Genomic DNA, 23,740 nt, shown 5'->3' with positions numbered 1-23,740 from the left:
TAAGCATCATGATCTCACTGTTCAGGAGTTCAAGCCCCACGTCGGGCTCTGTGCTGACAGCTCAGAGCCTGGAGCCTGCTTCAGATTCTGTGTCTCCCTCTCTCTCTGCCCCTCCCTGCTCATGCTCCGAGTGTCTCTCTCTCTCTCTCTCTCTCTCTCAAAAATAAATAAGCTTAAAAAAAGAACAAAAGACACAGAAGGGCTGTGCATGCTCTTCCCTGCCCTTAATCCAGCTTAAAAACTGAGCAAACATAGTGCTGAATGAAATGCTATCGGGTCGTGTGAGTTTGATTGTGGGTGGAGCATGTTACCCACACAATAGTACAACCATGTATTGTACTTCAGTAAAAAGTTTACTAAAGAAAAAAAAAAAGCCCTTTGGCTACTCTTGCCCAATGAGTATTTACACTGAACATATTTTGTGCTTGGCCTGCAGATTCCGTCTGTTTCAGAGCTTCCCTCGCTCCTTTGAGCTCCTGTGTTTTCTTGTTTAGGGCTCTCATCGGTGACCAAGCCCTAACCTGCCTGTTCATTTGTTATGCAGAGTTGTTTATTGCGCTGTCTCACCCCAAACTATTTAAGCTATCCACAGAGAACTCCTCATAAGAACAAATACTAGCATTGTTTACAAAATGGGGTTCCCTTCTAAGAGAAGTTCTGTGACTTCTTTAAAGAAATTTTTTCTTTCTTTTTTTTTTTTAAGAAATTTTTTCTTTTGCTAGACAAAGAACGATGAATCTCTGTCTAAAAACATTCCAAATTCAGGGCAGCTGGGTGGCTCAGTTGGTTAAGCCTCCAACTTTGGCTCAGGTCATGATCTCCTGGTTGGCGAGTTCCAGGCCCACATCGGGCTCTGTGCTGCCAGCTCGGAGCCTGGAGCCTGCTTCGGATTCTGTGTCTCCCTCTCTGCCTGCCCCTCCCCTGCTCACCCACTGTCTCTCTCTTTCTCAAAAGTGAATAAACATTAAAAACAAAAAGACATTCCAAATTCACCCATTATCTGGCACCTCAGTTACATACATATTATCTCCAGTTACTTCTGTTTCTTAGTATCTCACGCTCTGATGAAGTGTTAAAACAAAAGGAATAGAGCTTGCCTACCACCACCCAATGATTGCTCATAGGAGAGCTGGCGGCTGCCATCACACCTCCAGGAAGGACTCCTCTCTGGACTCACTCCCGCTCTGAACTCCGTCTCCCTGCATCGCAGTGATCGTGACGGCGGGATGCCCTGTGGTCAATCCTAACTCTTCAGCATTTGGATGTCCTGTTCTGTTGCCATAACATTAACCTTCTCCCCGGCCTTGGCTTTTGCTGGTTTGATAGTCTCATGCCCTCTTGCATGTAACTTCTGCGTTATCTTATTTGACCTAAGATCTCAGTAGTGGGAACCCTGTCTCGCCTCCCATATCATGAGGAAAAAGGGTCTGATAGTCTCAGAAACACCACGGGATCTCATACAAGTATTTCCAAGACCACCACTTGAATTATCAAAGTTGGCCATTCTCGCGTCGGATGCTCAGCATTTCAGTGCACTGACCAAGTACCACTGATACTCAAATACATCATTCTTGGAACAGGGAAATAGGACTTAAAAGTCACAGCTGCTGCCACACGGCAACTTACAATCTACTGGGAATCCTAACGCAGAACCACGACGCAGGGTAGGGCGGTATCAGACGACAGACTCCCAGCACGAAACCTCACGATGACAACACGTGTGCCTTCTGCCACACCCTTCTTCCTACGCTAATTCTGAAATGCTCGCAATGATCAAGACACATTTCCAATCATTCCTACAAACAGCGCCTGAGGAATTAAGATTTAATTATGACCACGGTTATTTCTATCTTGAATCCAAAACCCCGGGCTTCAGAAATAATGGAGTTGGAGGTGACGTTTGGCTCTCTTGTGTTTGCCTCCTCTTGTTCTTATGAGAAAAGCAAGCCGTCTTCTAGAGAGGTACTGGAGGAATTTCCTATGACAAAATGAGGCTTCTTATAGAAGCCCTATAAATACAGAGAACAAACGGTTGCTGGAGAGAGGGGGTGGGGGTGGGAGACACAGGCTTCCAGTTGTAGAATCAATAAGTCACAGGAATAAAAGGCGGAGCATATGAAATATTGTCAGTGATATAGTAATAACAATGTATGGGGACAGATGGCAGCCGCACTTGTGCTGAGCACAGCATAACATACAGAGACATTGAATCACTATGCTGTCTACCTGAAACGAATATAATGTTATGTGTCAACTATACACAAAAAAAAATTGAGAATTTAACTCAGAAAAGATGTGAAATCTTCAAAATGTGTCACTTTTCTTTACCCAACTGTGCAATGAGCATTCTTTGACACTGTAGGGAAAAGAAAAGAAAATAGATCCATTACCCGTTTTAAAAGGAGGCTTCTTAAGTCGTCCAATTTCACATGGACAAAGCGTGAAACTGCAGAATTCAAATTCAAGTTCTCAACTGACCCTGACAATGGATATTACTGGAAACAGAAATTCCACCGGGACCTGTTCAAAGAACTTTGCCTTTACAGTGTTTAAAACTGGAATACAAGAAACTGTCTCCAAAATAATCAGGTATGTGCAAAACCAAGTCCTTAAATAACATAGGGGAGATTATAAAAGACAGTTTAAGAATGTTCACATTCATGTGTCTTGTAAAGGTGCATCTTCCACAAAGGTCCGTCCAGCTCAAAAGGGTTGAATTCTGCAGGGGAGGCTCCTTTATTCCGTGAGTTGGCAGAGTTTTTCACTCTCAGGGGCTCCCAGGGCTCTTCTCAGGAAGAGCAGCCACTATGAAGACCGCTATGGAGCATTTTCCCCCTCTTCACATGGGACACGGAGAACAACACAGAAAAATGAGAGTCGGAAAGTCCCTTTCAAAGACATCCCTGTAGAAAATATGACTGTCAGAGTATTTTTAAATTTTAAAGTTTGAAAAGCCTGTGATCTTTGCACTGTTTCCAAAAGTCAGCAACTCTAAAGGAAGGTGTTCATCATCAGTGACCCCGAACAGGATTTCCTTTTGTGATAATTTTGCAAGATGATCCTCTGGGTTGGCCTCCCATTTGTGTCACCAGGTCTCCGCAATCTCTGTGAGAACCTGCAGCAACTCAGTGAACGTCGGGCGGCCTTTGGGTTTCTGGAAAAGGGAAATAAAGATGGTCAGCTCAGCCTAGAATTCACTCAGATACCGGCTCTGGAACGGGCTGGCAGGGACCTGCATCTAGGCTGGTTCTCCACGAATGGAAGAGAATGACACCTTGGCTGACGCAAAGGACAAGACTGGTAGTTGAATGAAGCATGAGTCTGAAAATATAAGAGTAGAGGGCTGCAAAAATAAAATAGCCTGAGCTGCCAACACCAGCCACAGGTGGCTATTTAAATTTAAATTAATTAAAATTAAATATATTTTGGAATTCAATTCTCAGTCACACTAGCCACTTTCCAATTTTTCAAGAGCCAGGCATGGGTACCATATTGGAGAGGGCAGACATAACACATTTCCACCATCACAGAAAGTCCCACTGGACAGCACTGCCCTAGAGATCTTTTTGGGTGACATGATGTGCACGGGGTAAAAAAAAAAAAAAAGGGCTGGGAGAGAATGGGCATCCAGAGTACCAGGCTATCGCACTCTGCCCCGGTTATTTACTACATTTGGTCCCCTGTAGAAGGAAAGATTTCAGTCAGAAAGCACAAGCCATGTTTTCATAAAGGACTTTGCAGGTCCTGGGGCATAGACTGTGCAGTCTTAAGGCTCAGTCAACAAAATCCACGGTCATGGAGACAAGGTCTGGAACATTTTTCCTATTTCACCAGGGGATGTGGTTTGGCTTTGGCTCCACGAGGGTAGAAAAGATGACACTGTTGGCATCTTTGAAATCCATGGGAAACAGAACTACTCACGGTAGCCACATTCTCACAAAGATCGCTGGCAACTGGGTTCATGGGGAGCCCCCGCTCTTAGTGGTTTATAAACACATGGCATCGATAAAAAGGATCAAGCAGAAGGATACGTAAGCACATGTTCAAGTCCTCCTGGAGATTCCAGGAATAATTTGTGGAGTTTTTTGAGGAGGCTGACGTTCTGCAGGTAGTAGAGCCTATGAAACAGTTATGTGTGTATCAGTGTGTGTGTATCAGTACTAACATAATCATATTTGAATTTAAAGGGACCTAAGGTCGTATTTAGACCACCTTAAAGAGTTGTGGGTAAATCACCTTTTGCAAACAAGTAAATCAGCATAACTAAAAACGTTGTTTTAATCAATGTTCTGACTACAATTTGAAACTGACATCACTTACGGGGTCCTCCTGCCAGCCTCGGATTTACTCTCCTTTTTCCTCTCCATCGATAAATAAAATCTCAATAAGAGTTATATTTTATGCCATGTACCTGTATATTGTTCCACATACGATACAGGTTTCTGAGCTATTTACATTGTTATTGCAGAGAAGCTCTTAAGACAGCCATTGGCTATTAATAGCTCATTTAACATTTTCCGATGTTTTTCAAGATTCCTTGCAGAGCAGCTCATCATAGGCATAATATTTTCATACATCAAGGATCTTTATAAAACTAATACATCTCTGGAATGTGAACAACATCACTCTTGACATACTGAGTTTTTCAGTCATCATGGTTTCTCAGCCAGGAGAAAACTCCTCATTTAGCTGCGGTTTTTCTTGACTAACACTGTCAGCTGGAGACAGAAAGCTGTCAAAAATCACAGAGGAGTCTGATGTGAAGGAGAGAGGTGTGTTGAGTCTGTGCCCAGAAAAGATAGGATACGCCTGGCTTTATTTTTAAGCTCAGCATTTCAAGAAAAAGAAAACCTGGACCCCCACGCCCCCAGAGAGAATTTCCTGACTCGAAGTTTCTGACACACTTTCTGTCTTGATTCCTATTCTGGCTTAATCTATCAGGAGTCTTGAGTGCCCAAAAAAGAGCTGAAACCCATTAGCCTGGGGAAAAGAAGACAAATTGCAGGAGACTGAAGTAAATAAAAACACCCTCCTTCTCTTTCAATGTGGAAATTTACCAAACCTGATTCTACTCTCAGTTTCCACCCACCAGTTCTTAAAGGAGTAAAACACCTCATCGCTTAAGTTCTAGCAGCATCGAGAGTTTCTGCAGGAGCCAATCTGAGAAAAATAAGGCTTGAAAAATGCACTGAATTCTCCAGAGGAAAGGCTGTTGCTAAAAACAAAATGGACTTGGGGCCCCTGGGTGGCTTAGTTGGTTAAGCGTCTGACTTCAGCTCAGGTCATGATCTTGCAGTTCGTGGGTTCGAGCCCTGTGTCGGGCTCTGTACTGACAGCTCAGAGCCTGGAGCCTGCTCCAAGTTCTGTGTCTCCCTCTCTCTGCCCTTCCCTCACTCATGCTCTGTCTCTCTCTCTCAAAAAGAAACATTAAAAATAATAAAAAAATAATAATAATAAATAAAAACAAAATGGACTAACGACCTTATGGTGGCAGCTTCACATAGAAATAGTACTCCCGGGGGCGCCTGGGTGGCTCAGTCGGTTAAGCGTCCGACTTCAGCTCAGGTCATGGTCTCGTGGCCCCGCATCGGGCTCTGTGCTGACAGTTCGGGTTCTGTGTCTCCCTCTGTCTCTCTGCCCCTCTCCTGCTCGTGTGCTCTCTATTGCTCTCTCTCTCAAAAAGTACAGAAACGTTAAAAATTTTTTTAATTTAAAAAAAAAGAAATAGTACTTCTGGCTCTTAAGGATCATTATCAGGAAACAACCCCTCTTCCTGCCGTGCTGGAGTCCTCAGGTAACGCTTGTGACACTCAGGTCTGTTCTCAGATGCCGGGAATGCCAACTTCGTAGGAAAGCAGGGACACTCACCTCATGCCAGCAGCTGTACATGACTTCATATATGGACATTGGTGCCAGTTGAGGACGGTACAGCCTGAAGCCTTTAGAAATGGCTTCCACAACTTGCAAATTTGACTTATTTTCAAAAGGCATTTTTCCTTCTGTAAAAACTTCCCACATCAAAACTCCTACACATAAAATGCACGTAAACAAGAGGTTACTTGAAACGGCAAGAACTGTTTCCAACCACAAGGCCTCCTTTCCCTCTTCCAGCCTCTGAATTATAATCATCCAGAATGAGAACGGTTCTGTCTAAGAATCAGACTATGTGTACTGGAGTTTTCGAACAGGCCTCTCATCTGAAAACATTCCAAGTAAAAACAATGCCTTTCTTTCCGTTGGTCTTGACTTGCCTCCCTAGTGAAAGCCAAGTGCTGCCAGCACTTTTGTTTCTAAGTATGCTCATGTCTTCACACCCTGAAATCAACATTCTGCCATTCCCTCTGCCATTCCATGGAAAATGACAGAATTGTGGGAGCCTCTGCTGCCTGCTAAGGCCAAGAGTTTCCCGACCAGTAGATGGCACATGTTCCCCTCTTCCCACTAAAAGATGAGGCTGCTGGGTAGGGTGGAATATCTAGCAGGGGCTTGGTACCTAAGCAGATATTCTATAATCACTGATTGATTGCTTGATCAGTGAAACTCCTTCAATGCTCTCATCTGGACTTCATTTAATTATTCACTTATTCTAAGAATATGTATTATGCATTGATTAGGGGCCAGGAGTCTGCTAGAGCCAGAAGATTCTAAGAACGAGACCAGTCCGTGTGCTCAAGAAGCTCACTGTCCAGTGGGAAGTAGAGACAAGTGGTCAGGTAAAGCTCAGAAATTCTGTTCTGCAGCCACTTGATGAGGTCCTTGTGTTTCTATCCATGAATCTCACAACTTAACTGCTCTCCCGTAGAACTTAAAATGTCACCTGCCAAGACGACCACAAGTCAGTCGACAGCTAAAGAGATCAATGATACAAGCTTAACCTTATGTGGACAATAACATTCACACCCTTCTGAGGGTTCAGATGTCTTTCCAAACCCAAGAAGCTATCGGGAGAGGTCTGGGCTAAAGAGAATAGCTTATTGCACATTTATTGCCACTTCTTGAAAACCAGCTTGAAGCACAAACTCTACTGGACACGGTCTACGGTGTCTCCTCCTCAGTGAAGAACGTTACACAATATAAACTCCAGTTGACAGTTCCCAAGGAGGCCAACATCTAAATTCCACCAAGTTTGAAGGTAATGGAATAAATGAGGTGGAGTTGCTTCGTAGTCAGACAATGAATTGTATGAATTACACTCAAAATTCAGTGACACCTTAAGATTCCTTTTCCTTGCAAGTCTCTGTGGTGTAGAAAAGTTGGCTGAGTTTGTTTTCTAGATCAGTAGACTCTTTGTTATAGTTTTACAGCAAGTGCTCAATGGGAAAGGAAAAGATCCAAAAGTAGACTTCTGTAAGAAGGTGCATGAACACAAGTTGCCAAAGACAGCCTGGATGTGTTTAGAACACCTAAGATAGAAGCACAGGTGCAAAAAGACCTTTTTCAAATGCCACATCATATTAAAAACTCAAACCTTAAAAAAGACTGGCCTTGTATTAAATCAGCCACCATCAAATGAATATCAAATTTACTCACCAAACGACCAGACGTCAGATTTGCTGCTGTACTTGTTGAAGTGGAAAACTTCAGGAGGGGACCACTTGACGGGGAACTTGGCCCCAGAAGAACTGATATACTCATCATCCAAAACGTACCTAATCAAAACGTTATTAGATCCAAAACACCTTGTGCTAAATACCTCCAAGTTCAGTTTAATTCAACCCCCCTTAGTCTACTTCGAGTTCTAAAAGAGAAAGCATTTTACCCCAGAAATGTTCCGCAAACCTTCTCTTGTTTACCAAAGTGGGAAAGTATCCTATACAGTGATTCCTCCCCAAACCAAGCCTCAATTCTGTTTATTTTATTTGGGTTTCAGAAAACCAGAGCAATTCTTCAAAATCGATTGGAATTGGTAACCCACTGACCACCTTAGTTACGACAAACTCTTAATTCTGCAAAGGAGCATGCTGATGCTCTAATAACCAAAGTTATAAAACGAAAAGTAACAAATAGGGCCACCTGGGTGACTCAGTTGGCTAAGTGTCCGACTTCAGCTCAGGTCATGATCTCATGGTTTCTGGGTTTGAGCCCTGCATCCGGCTCTGTGCTGACAGCTCAGAGCCTGAAGCCTGCTTCAGATTCTGTGTCTCCCTCTCTCTCTCTGCCCCTCCTCTGCTCACGCTCTCTCTCTCAAAAAGCAAATAAACGTTAAAAAAATAATAAATAAATATATATATATGGCAAAGAACAAATTCAAGGTTAGGTGCCTTATTTTCTTTCCTCATGCATAGATGTTTTGTGAGGCAGAGGAGGGGGAAAATAAAAATATGGAATATAATACATTTGTTGTAAAAAATTGCCAGTGCGTTAAAATGGCCCTATATGAAATCAATAATAACTACCACCTCCTTTTAAAAACTACAAAAATATTAAACTTCTCTCTTTTTTGAGAATTGTAGGCAGGAGCATCCAAGTATGGGAACGTGGAGAGAAGAGATGATAACTAAGTCGTGCTGTGTAGCCCCTGGAGTGGACAGCATAGTATTTTTGAATTATTTATTACTGCGTCCTTGCACTCTCTTTTTTTTCCCCACATACCCTACTTCAGCCCACCTTTAAGTGCTTTCTTGAGCCAAAGGTCATTCCACTAAGGGAAAGAGTGGGTAACAGAAAACAAAAGGGAAAGAGCCATTTTTCATAGCTTTGGAGTTTCAAAGTTCTAAGCATTCTGGAGAAGGAGAAGGACTGAGTTGTTGACAAAATATTTGGCAGAATGGCCCATAAATAAGAGTGATATCTCACCACCACCACCCATCCCTCCAGAAAAAGACACCTGCAGCTGGGAGGTGGGAGAGAATAAAGGGAAAGGGAAGGCGTATTAGACATTAGGGGGCGGCAGAGACAGGGTCCTGTACCCTGCACCCTACAAGGGCTTCCTGGATCACACTGCATGAGAAAAAGGCCCCACTTCCCACAATAGGTTGGTGGGATTCAAGAGCAAAACAGAGCCTGGGCCTCTTCCCCAGGTCAAGCCCCAGGAAAAGCAAAAAGATTCCAGAAAATAAAGAGCTGTGGATGTGCTTAGGTAAATAGGGCCTTGGATAGATAGCTCCAGGGCGAATTCCAGTATGACAGCATCTTGCAGACAGAAATTTGGGATGAATCGACAGCCACCTGTGCAGATGTTCAGCCAAGGACAAAGCAGGAGGACAGTGGCTGCAAGGACGCCATTGCCAATGGATAACAAGGAGCAGACATGTCCTCTCCAATATGTGGCCCCATGAAACATACAGAATTTGAATTTGACCTTGGAATCAGAGAGAAATCCTGAATTCACAGGAATTAAGTTTTTAGCAACCTGAAGGAAAGGGGGCTCAAAATATAAGTTGCATTGAGTTGTAGAAAATAAGGTTAGATTTTCTACACTTGAGTCGCAGTCTTAAAGTCAGCTACTACATTGGATAATAGAAATACATGATGGGGGTGCCTGGGTGGCTCAATGAGTTAAGCGCCTGGCTCTTGATTTCGGCGCAGGTCATGATCTCAGAGTTCATGAGTTCAAGCCCCACATCAGGCTCTGTGCTGACAGTGCAGAGCCTGCTTGGGATTCTCTCTCTCCCTCTGTCTCTCTCTCTCTTCCTCTCTCTCTCTGTCCCTCGCCTGCTGTCTCTCTGGAAAAATAAATAAACTAACAACAACAACAAAAAGAAATGCATGATGATGACACAGAAAAATCAGAGCTAAACAAATTTATTCTTTTTTTCTTTCAGAAATATACATATATCAGAAAAGCTTTTTTTTTTAATTTTTTTTAACGTTTTATTTATTTTTGAGACAGAGAGAGACAGAGCATGAATGGGGGAGGGGCAGAGAGAGAGGGAGACACAGAATCGGAAGCAGGCTCCAGGCTCTGAGCCATCAGCCCAGAGCCCGACGCGGGGCTCGAACCCACGGACCGCAAGATCATGACCTGAGCTGAAGTCGGCCACTCAACCGACTGAGCCACCCAGGCGCCCCAGAAAAGCTTTTTTTTTAACCTTTTTATGATGATGAGTAGATTGAGAAATATTATAAATTTTAAGATATGCCTGAAAATGACCTGAAAAAATATAAAAATAGTCCAAAATATCCATTTAACTCACAGCTAAAATTGGTTTATGTCCTAAAATTCAAAGCAGGGCAACAGGCCTAACAACCACATCAATACTTTCCTCACAGGAAAAAAAAAATGCTATTAACATTTTCGTTTGTCAGTAGACAGATATAAGATTCCCTCTTATGAGTAAACACACAAACAAAAAATATATATATATCACGTACCTCGTCATTCCAAAGTCTGATATTTTTACTATACTTGCAGCACTGACCAAACAATTCCTTGCTGCCTATAAAAAGAAGAAAGGAATCCAAGTTTGAAGATAGTTTTTTCTTTCAAGAGTTTCTACTCTCCTTTTTCTTAGTTTATTTGGACCCCCACACTACTTTCCTGTATGAGCAGCCATTTTATTTTTATGGTGACACCTGTCAATGCCACATATGACTCAATATATCTGCCCTTACGTGATGGATTTTAATGATGCTTCAAAGAAATAACAAAAAGAAAAAGAAAAAGAAATTTTAATACTTTTTCTTCTAAAAGGTTTTAATTATTCGCAAGAAGTATCTTTGATAAATGGGAAGACTAAATCAAAGAGATGTTAAACTATGAATCCTGGCATTAAAATTAATGTGTATTTTTAAATAATGCAGAGACAATGTATTTGATGCCAAAATAATCCATTTTCAGAGAGCTTGGTCGAAGAAAATCACTGATTTGGTATTTAGCCTCATGTAAATCAATCACTGTTTGATCTTTTTTTTTTCCTCTTCTAAGCTCATATGTGGGTCAGCTAGTCCAAAAACAAAGGCAAGGAACTAAAAATGGCAAGCTAGGAGGAGTCAATTTGGAAGAGTTTCACAAATACCAGCAAGGATCTCAAAGCCAAACCACAAGGCAAGCCCTTGACAGGGAAAAGACTCCTGGTTAACTGATCCATTTTAACTGGCATGAAGGTAAGTGGAATAGAACACAAAAGAAAGCAATCCAGGAAGAAACCAAGGATAGGAGGACCTGAGAGAAGCCACTTTGGAACAGAGTGACTGAGTTTTGAATTCTAATCCCTGTCAGAAAAGACCAACCTGCAGAGACTAGGAAAGTAAGCTAGGTGGAATTCATGCCATATCCATCCATTCCAAAATTTGCTCGATAGCTACTACGTACTGAAGATGGGGAAATGCGCCATGAGGGATACAGAATGATAATGTAGCTCTGGAATAGCAATAGTTAGCATTGCTGAGCTTGCTCTATGCCAGGAGCAGGTGTAAGGGCCTACACATATTAATGCATGTAATTCCCCCAACAAGCCCATAGGAGGAAGCTGCTATAATTAATACCACTGTACTAGTTAACGAGTTTGCCCAACCTCACACAGCTAGTAAGAAACAAAGGTGAGATATTAACCCAGGCAGTCTAGCTCTAGAGCACTGGTTGTGAATCTTGGCTACGCACTGAGCTCACCAGGGAAATTTTCAAAAAATATTTATGGCTAGATTCTACCCCCAGAGGGTCTGATTTAATTGGTCTGGGGCATGGCCTGAGTATCGTGATGTTTTAGAAGTTCCCAGGTGATTCTAAGGCACAGCTAAATCTGAGAAAATTGCTCTGTAATCTGTGTTCTCATCACAGCTCAGAAGTCTAGGCATTGATATCAGGGAAGTTAGAGTCTAATAGTTGTATAAACAATGTGAACAATTAACTATTATAGGAAGTGGTAAATAATAAATGCCATGAGAATTCTTTGTCACCTGTACGTCCAGCAATAAGTGTGCTAAGGCCAATGAAATTATGCGTCCTTTCTCTCCCCAGAATGCTCTAGCCTGAATGAGAGATAATAAAGTCCCCTTGGTCACGGGAGGAAGTACAGGATGACCCCCTCGGTGATGATACCAGTGACATCTCACAGATTCTCAAGTTCTCGTTGGGGTTAATTTTTGGACTTAGAAATGAGACATGGAAAGGCAGAGAAGGAATAGTGTGAACATCATGAATAAATATGGAGTGGATACAAAATGTTTTTCCAGGCAAGGTAGCAAGGCAGGAAAGCAGAGCCATTAGCATTTGGGGCAAGACAAGTTTTAATTTTTTGTTTGTTTGTTTTTTTAGGACATAATGTTCCGAGTATCACAGAACAGAATGATTTGGCATTTCTCATCCTCCTCAGTCGTGCCGGCAATGCCACTGCGATACTGTGACAACCAAAGCACCTCCACATGGAGGCAGTTTCATCCCTGGCTATTCTCCAGTGCCCGGCCGCGGGCCTGGCATATACTGCCATTCAATCCGTATTTGATCATTGGTTGAAAGGAAGAAAAGTGGAAGCAATGGAAGAAGACAGGGAAGGCGACAGGAAAGAAAAGTAAATTCGCTTTGGTTGGTTGGTCAGTGTGGGAGTTCATCAGTTCCAGGCATATTTAGAGTAACACCTTACTTGGCTGCAGCATTAATGAGTAATTAAAAAGAAAGCCACATGTCCCAGAGAATTACATGAATAGGAAAGCGTTTAGAAATGAAGCCAAAGGTATTTTACTGAAAATATTCAAAGTCCTTGGGGCGCCTGGGTGGCTCAGTTGTTTAAGCATCCAACTTTTGATTTCGGGCTCAGGTCATGATCTCAGGGTTCATGGGCTCAAGCCCCGCAGGGGCTCTCTGTGCTGACAGTGCGGGGGCTACTTGGGATTCTCTGTCTCCCTCTCTCTCTCTGCCCCCCCCCCAATGTTCTCTCTCTCTCTCTCTCTCTCAAAATAAATAAATACATATTTAAAGATAAATAAGTAAAATTAAATATTGAAAGTCCTCAAGTGTCCTGATCTTCCGAAAGGCAACACGTAAAACATCAGCGAGTTTGCGGGGTACTTACTAAATCCCGATGAATAAAGCGGCTCCTCTCCAGATACTCCATTCCCTCACAGACATCCTGGCACATGCTCAGCAGCATTTCCTTCCGCAGCTCTCCCCTCCTCTCTCGGAGATAGCTCAGCAGGCAGCCGTTCTCCATGAACTCTGTCACGATGTAGAGGGGCTTCTGCTGAACGCACACTCCGTACAGCTGGACCAGCCTTGAGTGCGATAATTTCCTGATGAGGAAGAGCACACACGCGCCCGTGAGCGGATTCGTGTCGGCGATTCGAAGCGCTTAGACTCCGTTAGTGAAATGTACCAACTCTGCATTATTGTCAACAACGAGATACGCGAAAAACCCAGCCCCAGAGAACGTGGAAGTTTCCTTTCCACCGTGCGCGCTGGCTAAGTGGGGTCAAGAGTTCAAGCGGTACTTCCCAAGTCCCTACAGAATATTACGTGCTCCCATATCTTTTTTTTTCTGCTTTCCATCCTGTAAGTCCCTTGCCTCCTCGTTGCTACTTTTCCTTGCTCAGGTCTTCGCAAGAGTTCCTGTTCCTGAGGTTTCAACTTTTCTAACTGCGGCTGCTCAGGCAAAATTTCCATATAGACAGAAGGGAGGAAACAGTGATTGATGCCTAAGAAAGAAAGAAAGAAAGGAAGAAAGGAAGAAAGAAAAGAAAGAAAGAAAGAAAAGAAAGGGGAGGAAAGAAGGAAAGAAGGAAGGAAGGAAGGAAGGAAAGAAAGAAGGAAAGAAAGAAAAGGAAGAAGGGAAAGAAAGGAAAAAAGAGAAAATTAAATGATAAAGAATAAAGGCATTTAAAAAAAAAGAAAATTTCAAACAAAGTTGAGACTGAAAAATACCTACCAACATGAAACCCTTCTCTGTATTCAGCAATCCAATCACCACACACACACACACACACACACCCTTGAAAGTTACCTATTAAAATACATACAGATAAAATAAAATACAGAATTCTTTAGTTATCTAAACTTCAAAAGTTTACTGTTTCTTCTGGAGTATGTAGCATTCAATCATGGAAAATAATGTTCAAGTTAATGTTTATAATTTTAGAAGATGTGTAACAAGCCAATTTCTCTGTCACTCAGAAGTAACTTGAAATGTTACCTCTTTTCATTTATAAAGGTAAAATAAAATCAATGACTCGGGAGGATTATTTACCTTAAAATAATGTATGTGAGTGATTAATTGACATCTTACCATATAAGTAGCATGCAAAAACACTTCCAGTCAGTAGAAAAAAGGCATTCAGAAAATCTATACATGATTTTCATCTGTAGATATGTATCTTAAATACGTATATTTTGTCTGATTTATCTTTCTAATTCATAAAGCGTACTTTCAGTTAAGGGATGCAATTTACATGTATGCAGAATAATGGGGGGAAAGTCGTTCTTAAAATGGAATATTGACTTGCCATGAGAAAACCACCACACTGATACCCACATACAAACATCTGAGAATTGAAACATTTCGCTATGTTTGTTTAGCAAGATCACTGGAGCAGCAACAAATACATTGATGAACTAACACAGGTGATATAGTAGAAAGCCAATCAAACATGGCAGAGGAGACATCGTGGAGGAGGTGACATTTAAACTACACACTTACAAAAAGGAGGTACTACTATATTACCAAGATGTGTATGCTTCACAGATAGAGTTCAATGCGTGTCAGTATATACGTTTTTAAAGATGACTGTATTTGCAACAGGATGTTAGAAGGAAATTTTTCTGCCTCACTTTAAAAACATCAGGAAAAAACAGACTGTTCAAACCCAACAGTACATTATGTTCACCTGAACTGACTTAAAAATAAGCCCTTAGCTTCATTCCTGCCTCTGTAAACTTCCTGGAGCTATCGTTATTTCCCCCACTCCATGGATCTTCCACTGTCTTCAAAACATCTTCCCCAACAACCTTAACCCCAAATGCCCAGTAGGGCTTGAACCTTTCAAGAATCCTCTCAACGTGACATTGGACATCTCTAATTCTTACATTTCCTAGGAATTCCAGTATAGGCTTCGACTTCCCCTGAACCACATGTCTCCCAGTCTTTCTTTTCTTATCACACCTATCTAATCAACACAGAGGAATATAATGTTTTGTCTCTCCTTTAGATACAGGAAAACGAGGGTCTGATGCCAATGGTATCAGGGAACACATTCCAGACAGATAGCTGCCTGGGGTAGTCTAGGGGCACGAAATCATCTTTGGGAAGCTGCTATGACTGGAAAATGTGTTTAATATAACTTCTCCTGAAATTAATTTTACTATAAGTGGATGGGAAGAATATTTCGATAGGACACTTGGGGTATGGGTTGAGAGCTCCAAGAGGCAGCATTGCTCTGTCTTTAAAGGAGAATGGGTCCAGTTATCGATTCTGGTTTCTTTGTTTGTTTGCTTGCTTTCCATTGAGGTCTGCAAGTTTAGAACAGAACGTAATTGCTTTGGAGAACAGAATCGAGGTGACACCATCTGGGGTTTTCATTTTTCACCACAATGCTACTCCCCATTGTTGAACAAATACTTTCTTTATACCAAATTATCGGCTTGTCCTGATCCAACCCAGATTACAGATGTAAGACACATATTCAACTAAGTCAAAATGCTGATCTGAGAAATCACAGAAGTCAGGAACAGTGTCCAGGGGGCCACAAAGAGTCACTTCTGTTAGAGCTCAGGATTCTTAAATTCTCTGAAAGCAAATACTTTACCCTTATATTACCATTTAGACAAAATCAACATTTTTGCTTCCAGGAAAAGCAAAAAAGAAAGTCCTGTAAAGACTTGTCACTTTCATGGATTATCTCACTTAATTCACATGTTGATGCAGTAACGAAGGTATTGTTATCCCCATTTTACAGGTGAAGAAACTGAGGCTCGGAAAGGTGAAATAACTCACTCAGGTCACACAGAGATCAAATAATTTGCTGAGGTCACACAACTAGCTTGGGCAGAGTTGTGACACAAATCCAGGTGTAACTGCTCCAAACTCCGTGTTGTTTCCATAACACCGGAATGTTGCATGAAATTGATCTGGGTGTTGCTTGTACTTACGTCATCACTTTAGCCTCTTCAATGAAGTCTTCTTCAGACATGGAGCCTTCGCTGATGGCCTTGATAGCTACCTGGATGTGTGCTCGCCATTGCCCTAAATGGACTACCCCAAACTGACCGCTTCCAATCTCCTTCACAAACGCCAACTCAGCGGGATCTATCTCCCACTTTTCTAGAAAAGTAAAACATCCATGTTACAAGTAGGGGAAATTTTTAGAGCTGGAAAAGATTTAGGAATTATCTAGACCTATTCTATTCTTTTACAAAGAGGTTAAAAATGTTATAAATGAGTGGAACAGAACAGTAACCATTTTTAATACCCTCACTGTGGTTTTCATGTGTAATTCCAGAATTCAAGCTTAAAGATATAAACTTGACTTACTTAAAGAGGAATTATGGATATCAAAACATACGTTCTCTTTCCAGAGGGACACAGGATGAAATGCAACACTTTGCCTTTCTAAAACAAACCTACCAAAACTACACCTGGGCCCTAAAATATGTATGTCCCCATCTGGTTTTGTCCTGCTGAGTAAACTTGTGAGGCACATAACATTTGGTCCCCCCCAGTCCCCCCCATTTCACCTCATTCTGTTGTTCCTCTGCCCACTCCCACCCCCAAAGGGCTTTTCTGCCTTGGTGTTTTCTCCTTAGGAAAAAGTCTAACAAATTCATCTAATAAATAAGGCCAATGTTTAGGATTCTAACTCACATGTATCTATGTTTGAAGTGAAATTTGTGGTATGGTATATTTGACTTCCATAGAAGTAAATGAAGAAAAAAGAACTGTTTTTAAATTAACCCACTTATGGGTGATGGGCATTGAGGAGGGCACTTGTTGGGATGAGCACTGGGTGTTGTATGTAAGCCAATTTGACAATAAATTATACTTAAAAAAATAAATAAAAATAAAAATAATCTCAAAAAAATAAAAAAATAAAGTGAAGAAAACACACACACACACACACACACACACACAAATTTCGTTATCAATTAACAAAAAATAAAAATAAAATAACCCTCTTGACAATCTGTTTTAGTATCTCCTTTTATATTGCAACACCGCCATCTGCTGGAACTTTAGAATAATGCAGTTTAAAGAGTTGTAAAGGCCAACTTTGCAAAGTGCTCTCCCTCCGGATAGCAGGTGTTTTAAAAGTAACATGAGAAAAAAAAATTTTTTTAATAAATAAATAAAAGCAACATTGGAGAATATATTTATGACCTTGATATTGGCAAGAATTTATTCAACATAATATAACCATAAAGGAAAATATTGACAAATTACACTTCATAAAAATTCTATCAAATACACCCCATTAAGAGAGTGAAAAGGAATGGGGCACCTGGGTGGCTCAGTCGGTTGAGCATCCAACTTCAGCTCAGGTCATGATCTCTCAGTTCCTGAGCTCAAGCCCCTCATCGGGCTCTGTGCTGACAGCTCAGAGCCTGGAGCCGACTTCGGATTCTGTGTCTCCCTCTCTCTCTCTGCCCCTGCCCCTGCCCCTCTCTCTCTTAAAAATAAATAAGTATTTTAAAAATTTTTCAAAAAGAGAGTGAAAAGGAAAGCCACATACTGGGAGAAGATATTTCTAAAATGTGTAACCAGTAAGGAATTCGTATTCAGAATATGAAAAAAAATCAGAAAAAGGCAGATAATTATATTTCTAACAGTTAAAAAACTTGAATAGAGTATTCTTTCACAAAAGGGTATACCCAAATGGCCACTAAATTGATCAAAATAATTAGTCCTCAGGGAAATGCAAATTTAAGCCACAATGAGATACGATTACTACACATGCCAGATTGGGTAACGTGAAAACCAAAGAAAACAATCCACAGGAATGACTAAACATTAGCAAGGGCAAAGGTGTGGAGCACCTGGAACTCCCATACGCTATTGATTGAAGTGTAGTTTGGTATAAGCTGTTTGGAAAACTAACTAAATCTGAATGGGTACACGCTCTATGACCCAGTAATTCCACTCTTAAGTATATATCCAACATTGGTGGAGCTTACATGACTACTGAACCTCATCAAAAGAATGTTCATAATGATATTATTTATGTGGTAAAAATTGGTTACAAGCCAAATGGTCATCTAAAGAAGGATGGGTAAATCCACTGTGGTATAGTCACTCAATGTCATACCACACCACCACGGAGATGAGCCAACCACACCCAACACCATGGGTGAAGAGGAAGAAACCAGACACAATACACGGTATTGTGTATTACTGTGTATGGTGTCTTATTCCATTTAGATAAAGTAATCAAAACAGGCAAAGCTAAGTGAGCTATAGAGTTATGAGTTGTGCACTGTTCTATATGTTAAAAAAAATTTGAGAAGTTTATTTTTTAAAAATTAAAACTTAACTTAATGCTTAACTTAAATAAATTGCTAATGGCACAGAACTTTTATTATGTACATTGCATTTAGGGACAGAGAATAACCTAGGCATCCCTAATACCCTGAAATCACTCTCCCATCCCAATTAAAATAGAGACCCTGTGTCCTGGTTACCCGTTACGTGATATAATTATCTTACCGGCTTCTCAGTACATTCTGATTCACACTAATGAGAGGAATGTAAGGGAACAAAGGGTCACCAAATTACAAAACAGAATTCTTTGGCTCTTATTTATTCTCAACAGATTTGCAAATACTCATTTGCTAGAAAATGGTTCGAATCAAACTTTCTACAAGTTCTATTTTTAAAAGGGGAAGAGGAGACATTTAGCAGGTCTTTTTAGCAGGTTCTCTTGGGGAGCAGTCATTTCCCAGCCACGCTTGTACCCAGAGAGCTATAACTCGAACACCCAAATAAAAAGAATTCTAATGTACCAAAAGAGCGCCTGCTAATGTACAGTGAAATTTGAAGTAAAATCGAAATGGTTCTTGCCAAAGTTCAAGTTGCTCTTAGGAGATGCATATACTTCACTATCTCAGAAGGAGGATTCCAACTTTGAGAAGAAACCTATCTAGGTATCTCAGAAAAGCTAAGAATTTAAAGAACGCCGAGGGAACTTGGGGGAGATTCTTTCCCAGATTTGAGGCTGCACTTGAGTCCACGTGCATACGTTACCATAGCTGAAACCCGCTGTGGCTGGCAAACAGCTGCCCATCAGTCCAACCGGGTAGCGGAGACGGGTCATGAGACCTGGGGAGGAAGAGGAATTAGTATTTCAAGTCTAGTTACTAATATAAAAGTAAAAAAGAAAGCAAATATAGTAGAAGACAGTGCCATTCTTCAAATAAATTAGGCCAAAATAAAAAAAAAACAGTATTTTACATCGATCTATTTGTTTATTTTCCCCATTTTCATAAAATAATATTTGGACACACATTATACATGATATACCAGAGCTACATCATTATCATTCTGGTGAACACCTTTGCAAAAACCTCCAAATTTGTATTTGAAAGCATATATGCACCCAATGTTTCACAGAAAAGTGAATGTTTTGCTATAAGCTTTTTACACTCAATATGTCGTTGATATATATTAATAACGATAAACAGAGCTTAAAGTTATTTCTAAAATTTCACTATTGTAAAAGACGCTGTATGTTTTGAACATAAATTTTTATGTACCTCTCAAATTATCGTCTTAGAATAAATTCCTGAAAATGTGACTTCTTGATCAAAGCATGTATAAAAAAAAATGCACTAATTCATTCAACTACCAGTAGTATTGAAGTGGACCCATTTCCCAACCCTACTTTTCAAGAATTGTTTTTTTCTAAAAAAAAAAAAAAAATGGTAGAGTAAATGAGACTTCTTTTGATTGGGTCCATATGTAGTATTCTGTATCATCAATTTCATTTAGTTCAACAAGCATTAATTATTTACTTCTTTAACTAATATTTCTTTGGGGCCTGCTTTGCACCAAGCATTAACTAACTGGTAGGAGACAGCAGTGACTAAGACAGTGATGTTCTTTGCTCCCACAGAGCCTACATTGTAGTGGGGGAAGAGAAAATAAACAAATGCATGCACGCACAAGAGAAAGCACAAGATGAGTACACGCAGAGTACCTGCAACAGAGCTTCTATCGAATGGGTGCTCAGGGAAGGCCCTTCCGACAAGATGGCAGCTATGCTGACATTCATTGACAAGGAACCATCTTACAAAGATTAGGAGGAAAAGCATTCCAGGCAGATGGAACAGCACGTGCAAAAGCTAAAAGAAACGAACTTGGCCAGTATAAGAACAGAAAGAAGCATCACTCAGTGCCTACTGTGTGCAAGACACTCTTCTAGGTCGATCTCAAAGACAGATGGTAGCTAGATTTATTGTGGTGATCACTTTGTTATTTATACAAATGTTCAATCACTATGTTACATAATCAAATATACTATTGTATGGCAACCACACTTCAATAAAACAAGCTTTCTAATGACTGAGAAGAAAGAGAAGGAGGAGAAGGAGGAGGAAGGGGAGGAGGAGGAGGAGGAGAAAGAGCTATCTATCAAGGAGAATGCAAGCATCTCTTGAGACTCCTATGTTTCCAGCCTCTGTAACGGACAGAATGATGACAGCATCATCTGAGACAGACAACAGGAAGGGGAGCAGGTTTGGAGGGAAAGCAGTGATTAAGATGACGAGTTCCATCTCATCACTGAAGTTCAGGGCCTGTGGGATTGCAAGTACCTAGGACTACCAGGCAGAAGAATTCTGCCAAGGGAAATGTCTAGGGTGAGAAGAGAAGTGATTGGGGACAGATCCCTGCAGACACCAATGTTTAAAGAAGAGTAGAATTAAGACTCATTGGGAAGACCTATAAGGAATATCTGAGTTCAAGAAAAGAAAGCGCAGGGTCAAAGTATCTGGTAAGTAGGGAGTTTCAAGGGGTGACACTGCCAAATATAGCAGAGAGGGCTTGAAAATACAAGAACTAAAAAGCATCACCCTATAGGTCAATATGGGGATCACTGGTAAAACATAGGGCAACGGAAGCAGAAGCTACATTACACGTGTTTAAAAAGCAAATGGAGGGGCACCTGGGTGGCTCAGTCTGTTGAGCGTCCAACTCTTGATTTCGGTTCAGGTCATGATCTCTGCTCATGAGATTGAGCCCCACGTGGGACTCCACCCTGGGTGTGGAGCCCACTTCACATTCTCTCTCTCCCTCTGCCTTCGGCCCCTCCCCTGCTCACACTCTTGCACTCGCTCTCTTTCTCAATCTCTCTCTCTCAAAAAAAAAAAAAAAAAAAAAAAAGCAAATGGAAATGAGCAAGTGGAGACGGTAGATGTGGACATATTTTTCCAAAAAACATGACTTAGAAGAGTAATGTCTAAAAGAAGAAGAAAGGACCAAGGGAGGGCTTTGGGTTTTTTGCCTTTTGAATAATAAAGCCTTAAGCACGTTTCCAGGCTAAAGGGAGAAGTTAGGTCAGAGCCCTCATCAAGCTGGGACTCTATAACACATTGTCCAAATAAGGAACATAATGAGGAATTTCTTTGCGATCCTAACACTTCCCTCTAATTTCAAGATTCTTATTTGCTAAACATTTTTATTCTGTGATTTACTACCAGTGGTTTAATGATAGTCTCTCTCTTTGACAGCAAGAAGTCTGTCACTCCCGTGGCATTGTCCCTGCTTCTGGCAAAGAGACGGATTGTCACGAACCAAATTGACCAGAAGTCAACAAGTAGACAGGATAGTCATGGGCTCTGATTCACAGCCTTTTCTGAAACTGGCCCTCCAAAGTACCCTCCAATGGTATGGTTCGTCTCTTTCTGGAGGATACAGCAGTCATTTAGTGCAGACTGTGGAGCCAGGGGGTTCGATGGTTCCAACTGTTTCAAAGATTTTTTTTTGAGTTCAAATCTCAGCACAATTATTAACTATGCAATCTTGAGTACAACTCATCCCTCCGTTTCCTCATCTGTAAGATCGAGATACTAACAGAACCTACTTCATAGGGTTGTTCTGAAGATTAAATAAATAAATACACATGAAAGCACTCGGAACAGGGTCGGGTCCAAATTAAGTCTTCAGTAAATGCCAGCTATTTCTGCGTTCCCAGGGCTCTCCTCTTATCATCCTTCTTTTCTTGTTTTCTTATATCTTTTTTGCTTTCTTTTCTCTCTAATAAGCAGCAGCCATAGTTGTAAGTTTTGCTTTTCTTGATGTTTCGCTTGATCTTTTAAACATGATCTGTGTGGTATTTGATACATTATAAGAATAATTTATGTCCATTCAAACGAAAATACCAAACCTTAAAGCAATCTATATGGCAGAAAATCAAAGCTTCCCTTACCCCCAGTGTCATTCCCCAGAGGTAAGCATTAAGTTTGTAGTCTGTTAAAATCTTGTTAGTTTGAAAATTATTACATAAAATTTAACAGAATTTTTCTATGCATACATATTTTTAAATCTTCTGTTACAAAAGCGGCACTATATTCTCATATACTGCTTTGCACTTTTTTTTCTCTTTACTAAACAACTTATCACTAACATCTTCTCATGTCAGCACATCCTGAGCTACCTTAGTATCTTTCTTTTAACCTCACCACCATAACCACTCTGTTTCTCAAATTTTGTCTTTGAAGGGAAGGGAAAGAGGGGTATGAAGAAAAAAACTCAGAACTGATCTCCTTATTCTAAGGGTTTCCATCTCTAGACACAAATATGTCCTCCCTCGCCCCACTCAGACTCACTGCTACTTCCTCTCTAACCAAACCCCCAATGACCATCTGGAATATCCATGCAGACTCATCTCATAAGTGGATAAAAATTTCCTTGGACTTATTCTTGATATTTAGAACTAGTGTCAAGGAAAAGTGGCCACTTTCCAAAAGGGATTTTTTTTTTTTTGTCAACACAACTTTTCATGAGAGAAATCTTAAGAAGTATTGTATGACCAGAAGTCAAAAAAACATGAAAAGTTACAGTGGGTTCCATATTCCATAACGTTGAGGTAAGAAGATTCCCCTATGAGTTCAAAGTGGTCCAATACAGGTTGAGTGAGGGCTGAAGGCCAGAGCTGTGATTGAAATTGTGGTGGAACTTACTGGAATCCTGTATCTTTCCATTGATGATACATTTGCAAAAATAGCAACTACTGCAAAGAACACCTGGGGACGGGGGTTCCATGATGCTTCTGCCTATTTAAGCCACGTTGTAACTTAAAGGCTGCATCCTATATAATTTTTTCTGTTCTCCAAATAAGAAAGAACAGAGAATGAGATATTTAAGGGTAATTGTCTATACAACTGAAGTAGAGAGCAAACTTATGGGAGCAAAGAGAAGGAAGCATGATTATTTAGGATATTTGAAATTCTATTACATTTAGCCGTGTGTAAATTTCAGAAACAAATGCACTGATAATTAAATTGCCTTTTGCTTCTCTGCCATCTATCATTTTTCTAACCTGGCAAAAATGTAAAGAATCAACTTACCTCTTGTCGCCTGACTATAAAAACAAAGAAGCATCAATAAGGAGAAGTGTTCAGAATACCGGTTGTATTTCAGGCTCTCACATATTTCTGCAGGGGCATTTGCTCCTGTTAAGTGTCTGAGACCACAGATGCATTGCCTGTCTGGGGCCTGGCTCGCTGACTCTCCCAGCCTGTTGCCCCCGACTTACCTGCTGCATTGTGTTGGTGATACCAGATCAACTCGGGGATTGACTGAAAGAGGTGTCTTTCAGCCACGTACCACTGTCCTGAGTCGTTCTTTTTAATCTGATAATGTTTGATGGTAGCCTCCATATTTCT

General features: G+C 40.9%; 1 protein-coding gene across 1 annotated transcript in view; it reads right to left on the bottom strand.

Moving 5' to 3' along the window:
- Nucleotides 1–119: 119 nt before the first annotated feature.
- Nucleotides 120–23,740, bottom strand: part of TXK (TXK tyrosine kinase) — a 51,329-nt gene continuing 27,708 nt past the window's right edge. The window contains exons 7-14 of the mRNA XM_015072287.3: nt 23,611–23,738; nt 19,101–19,175; nt 16,016–16,187; nt 12,951–13,167; nt 10,315–10,379; nt 7,531–7,649; nt 5,869–6,026; nt 120–3,154 (exon numbers count right to left, since the gene is read on the bottom strand). Coding sequence (XP_014927773.1) covers nt 3,086–3,154; nt 5,869–6,026; nt 7,531–7,649; nt 10,315–10,379; nt 12,951–13,167; nt 16,016–16,187; nt 19,101–19,175; nt 23,611–23,738 — 1,003 coding nt within the window. The 3' untranslated portion in view covers nt 120–3,085. The remainder of the gene's footprint in view (nt 3,155–5,868; nt 6,027–7,530; nt 7,650–10,314; nt 10,380–12,950; nt 13,168–16,015; nt 16,188–19,100; nt 19,176–23,610; nt 23,739–23,740) is intronic.

The sequence above is a fragment of the Acinonyx jubatus genome, chromosome B1, assembly GCF_027475565.1.
Source record: "Acinonyx jubatus isolate Ajub_Pintada_27869175 chromosome B1, VMU_Ajub_asm_v1.0, whole genome shotgun sequence".
Lineage (NCBI taxonomy): Eukaryota > Metazoa > Chordata > Mammalia > Carnivora > Felidae > Acinonyx > Acinonyx jubatus.
The sequence above is the reverse complement of the archived record's forward strand: the minus strand, read 5'-3'. Positions and strand labels throughout refer to the sequence as shown.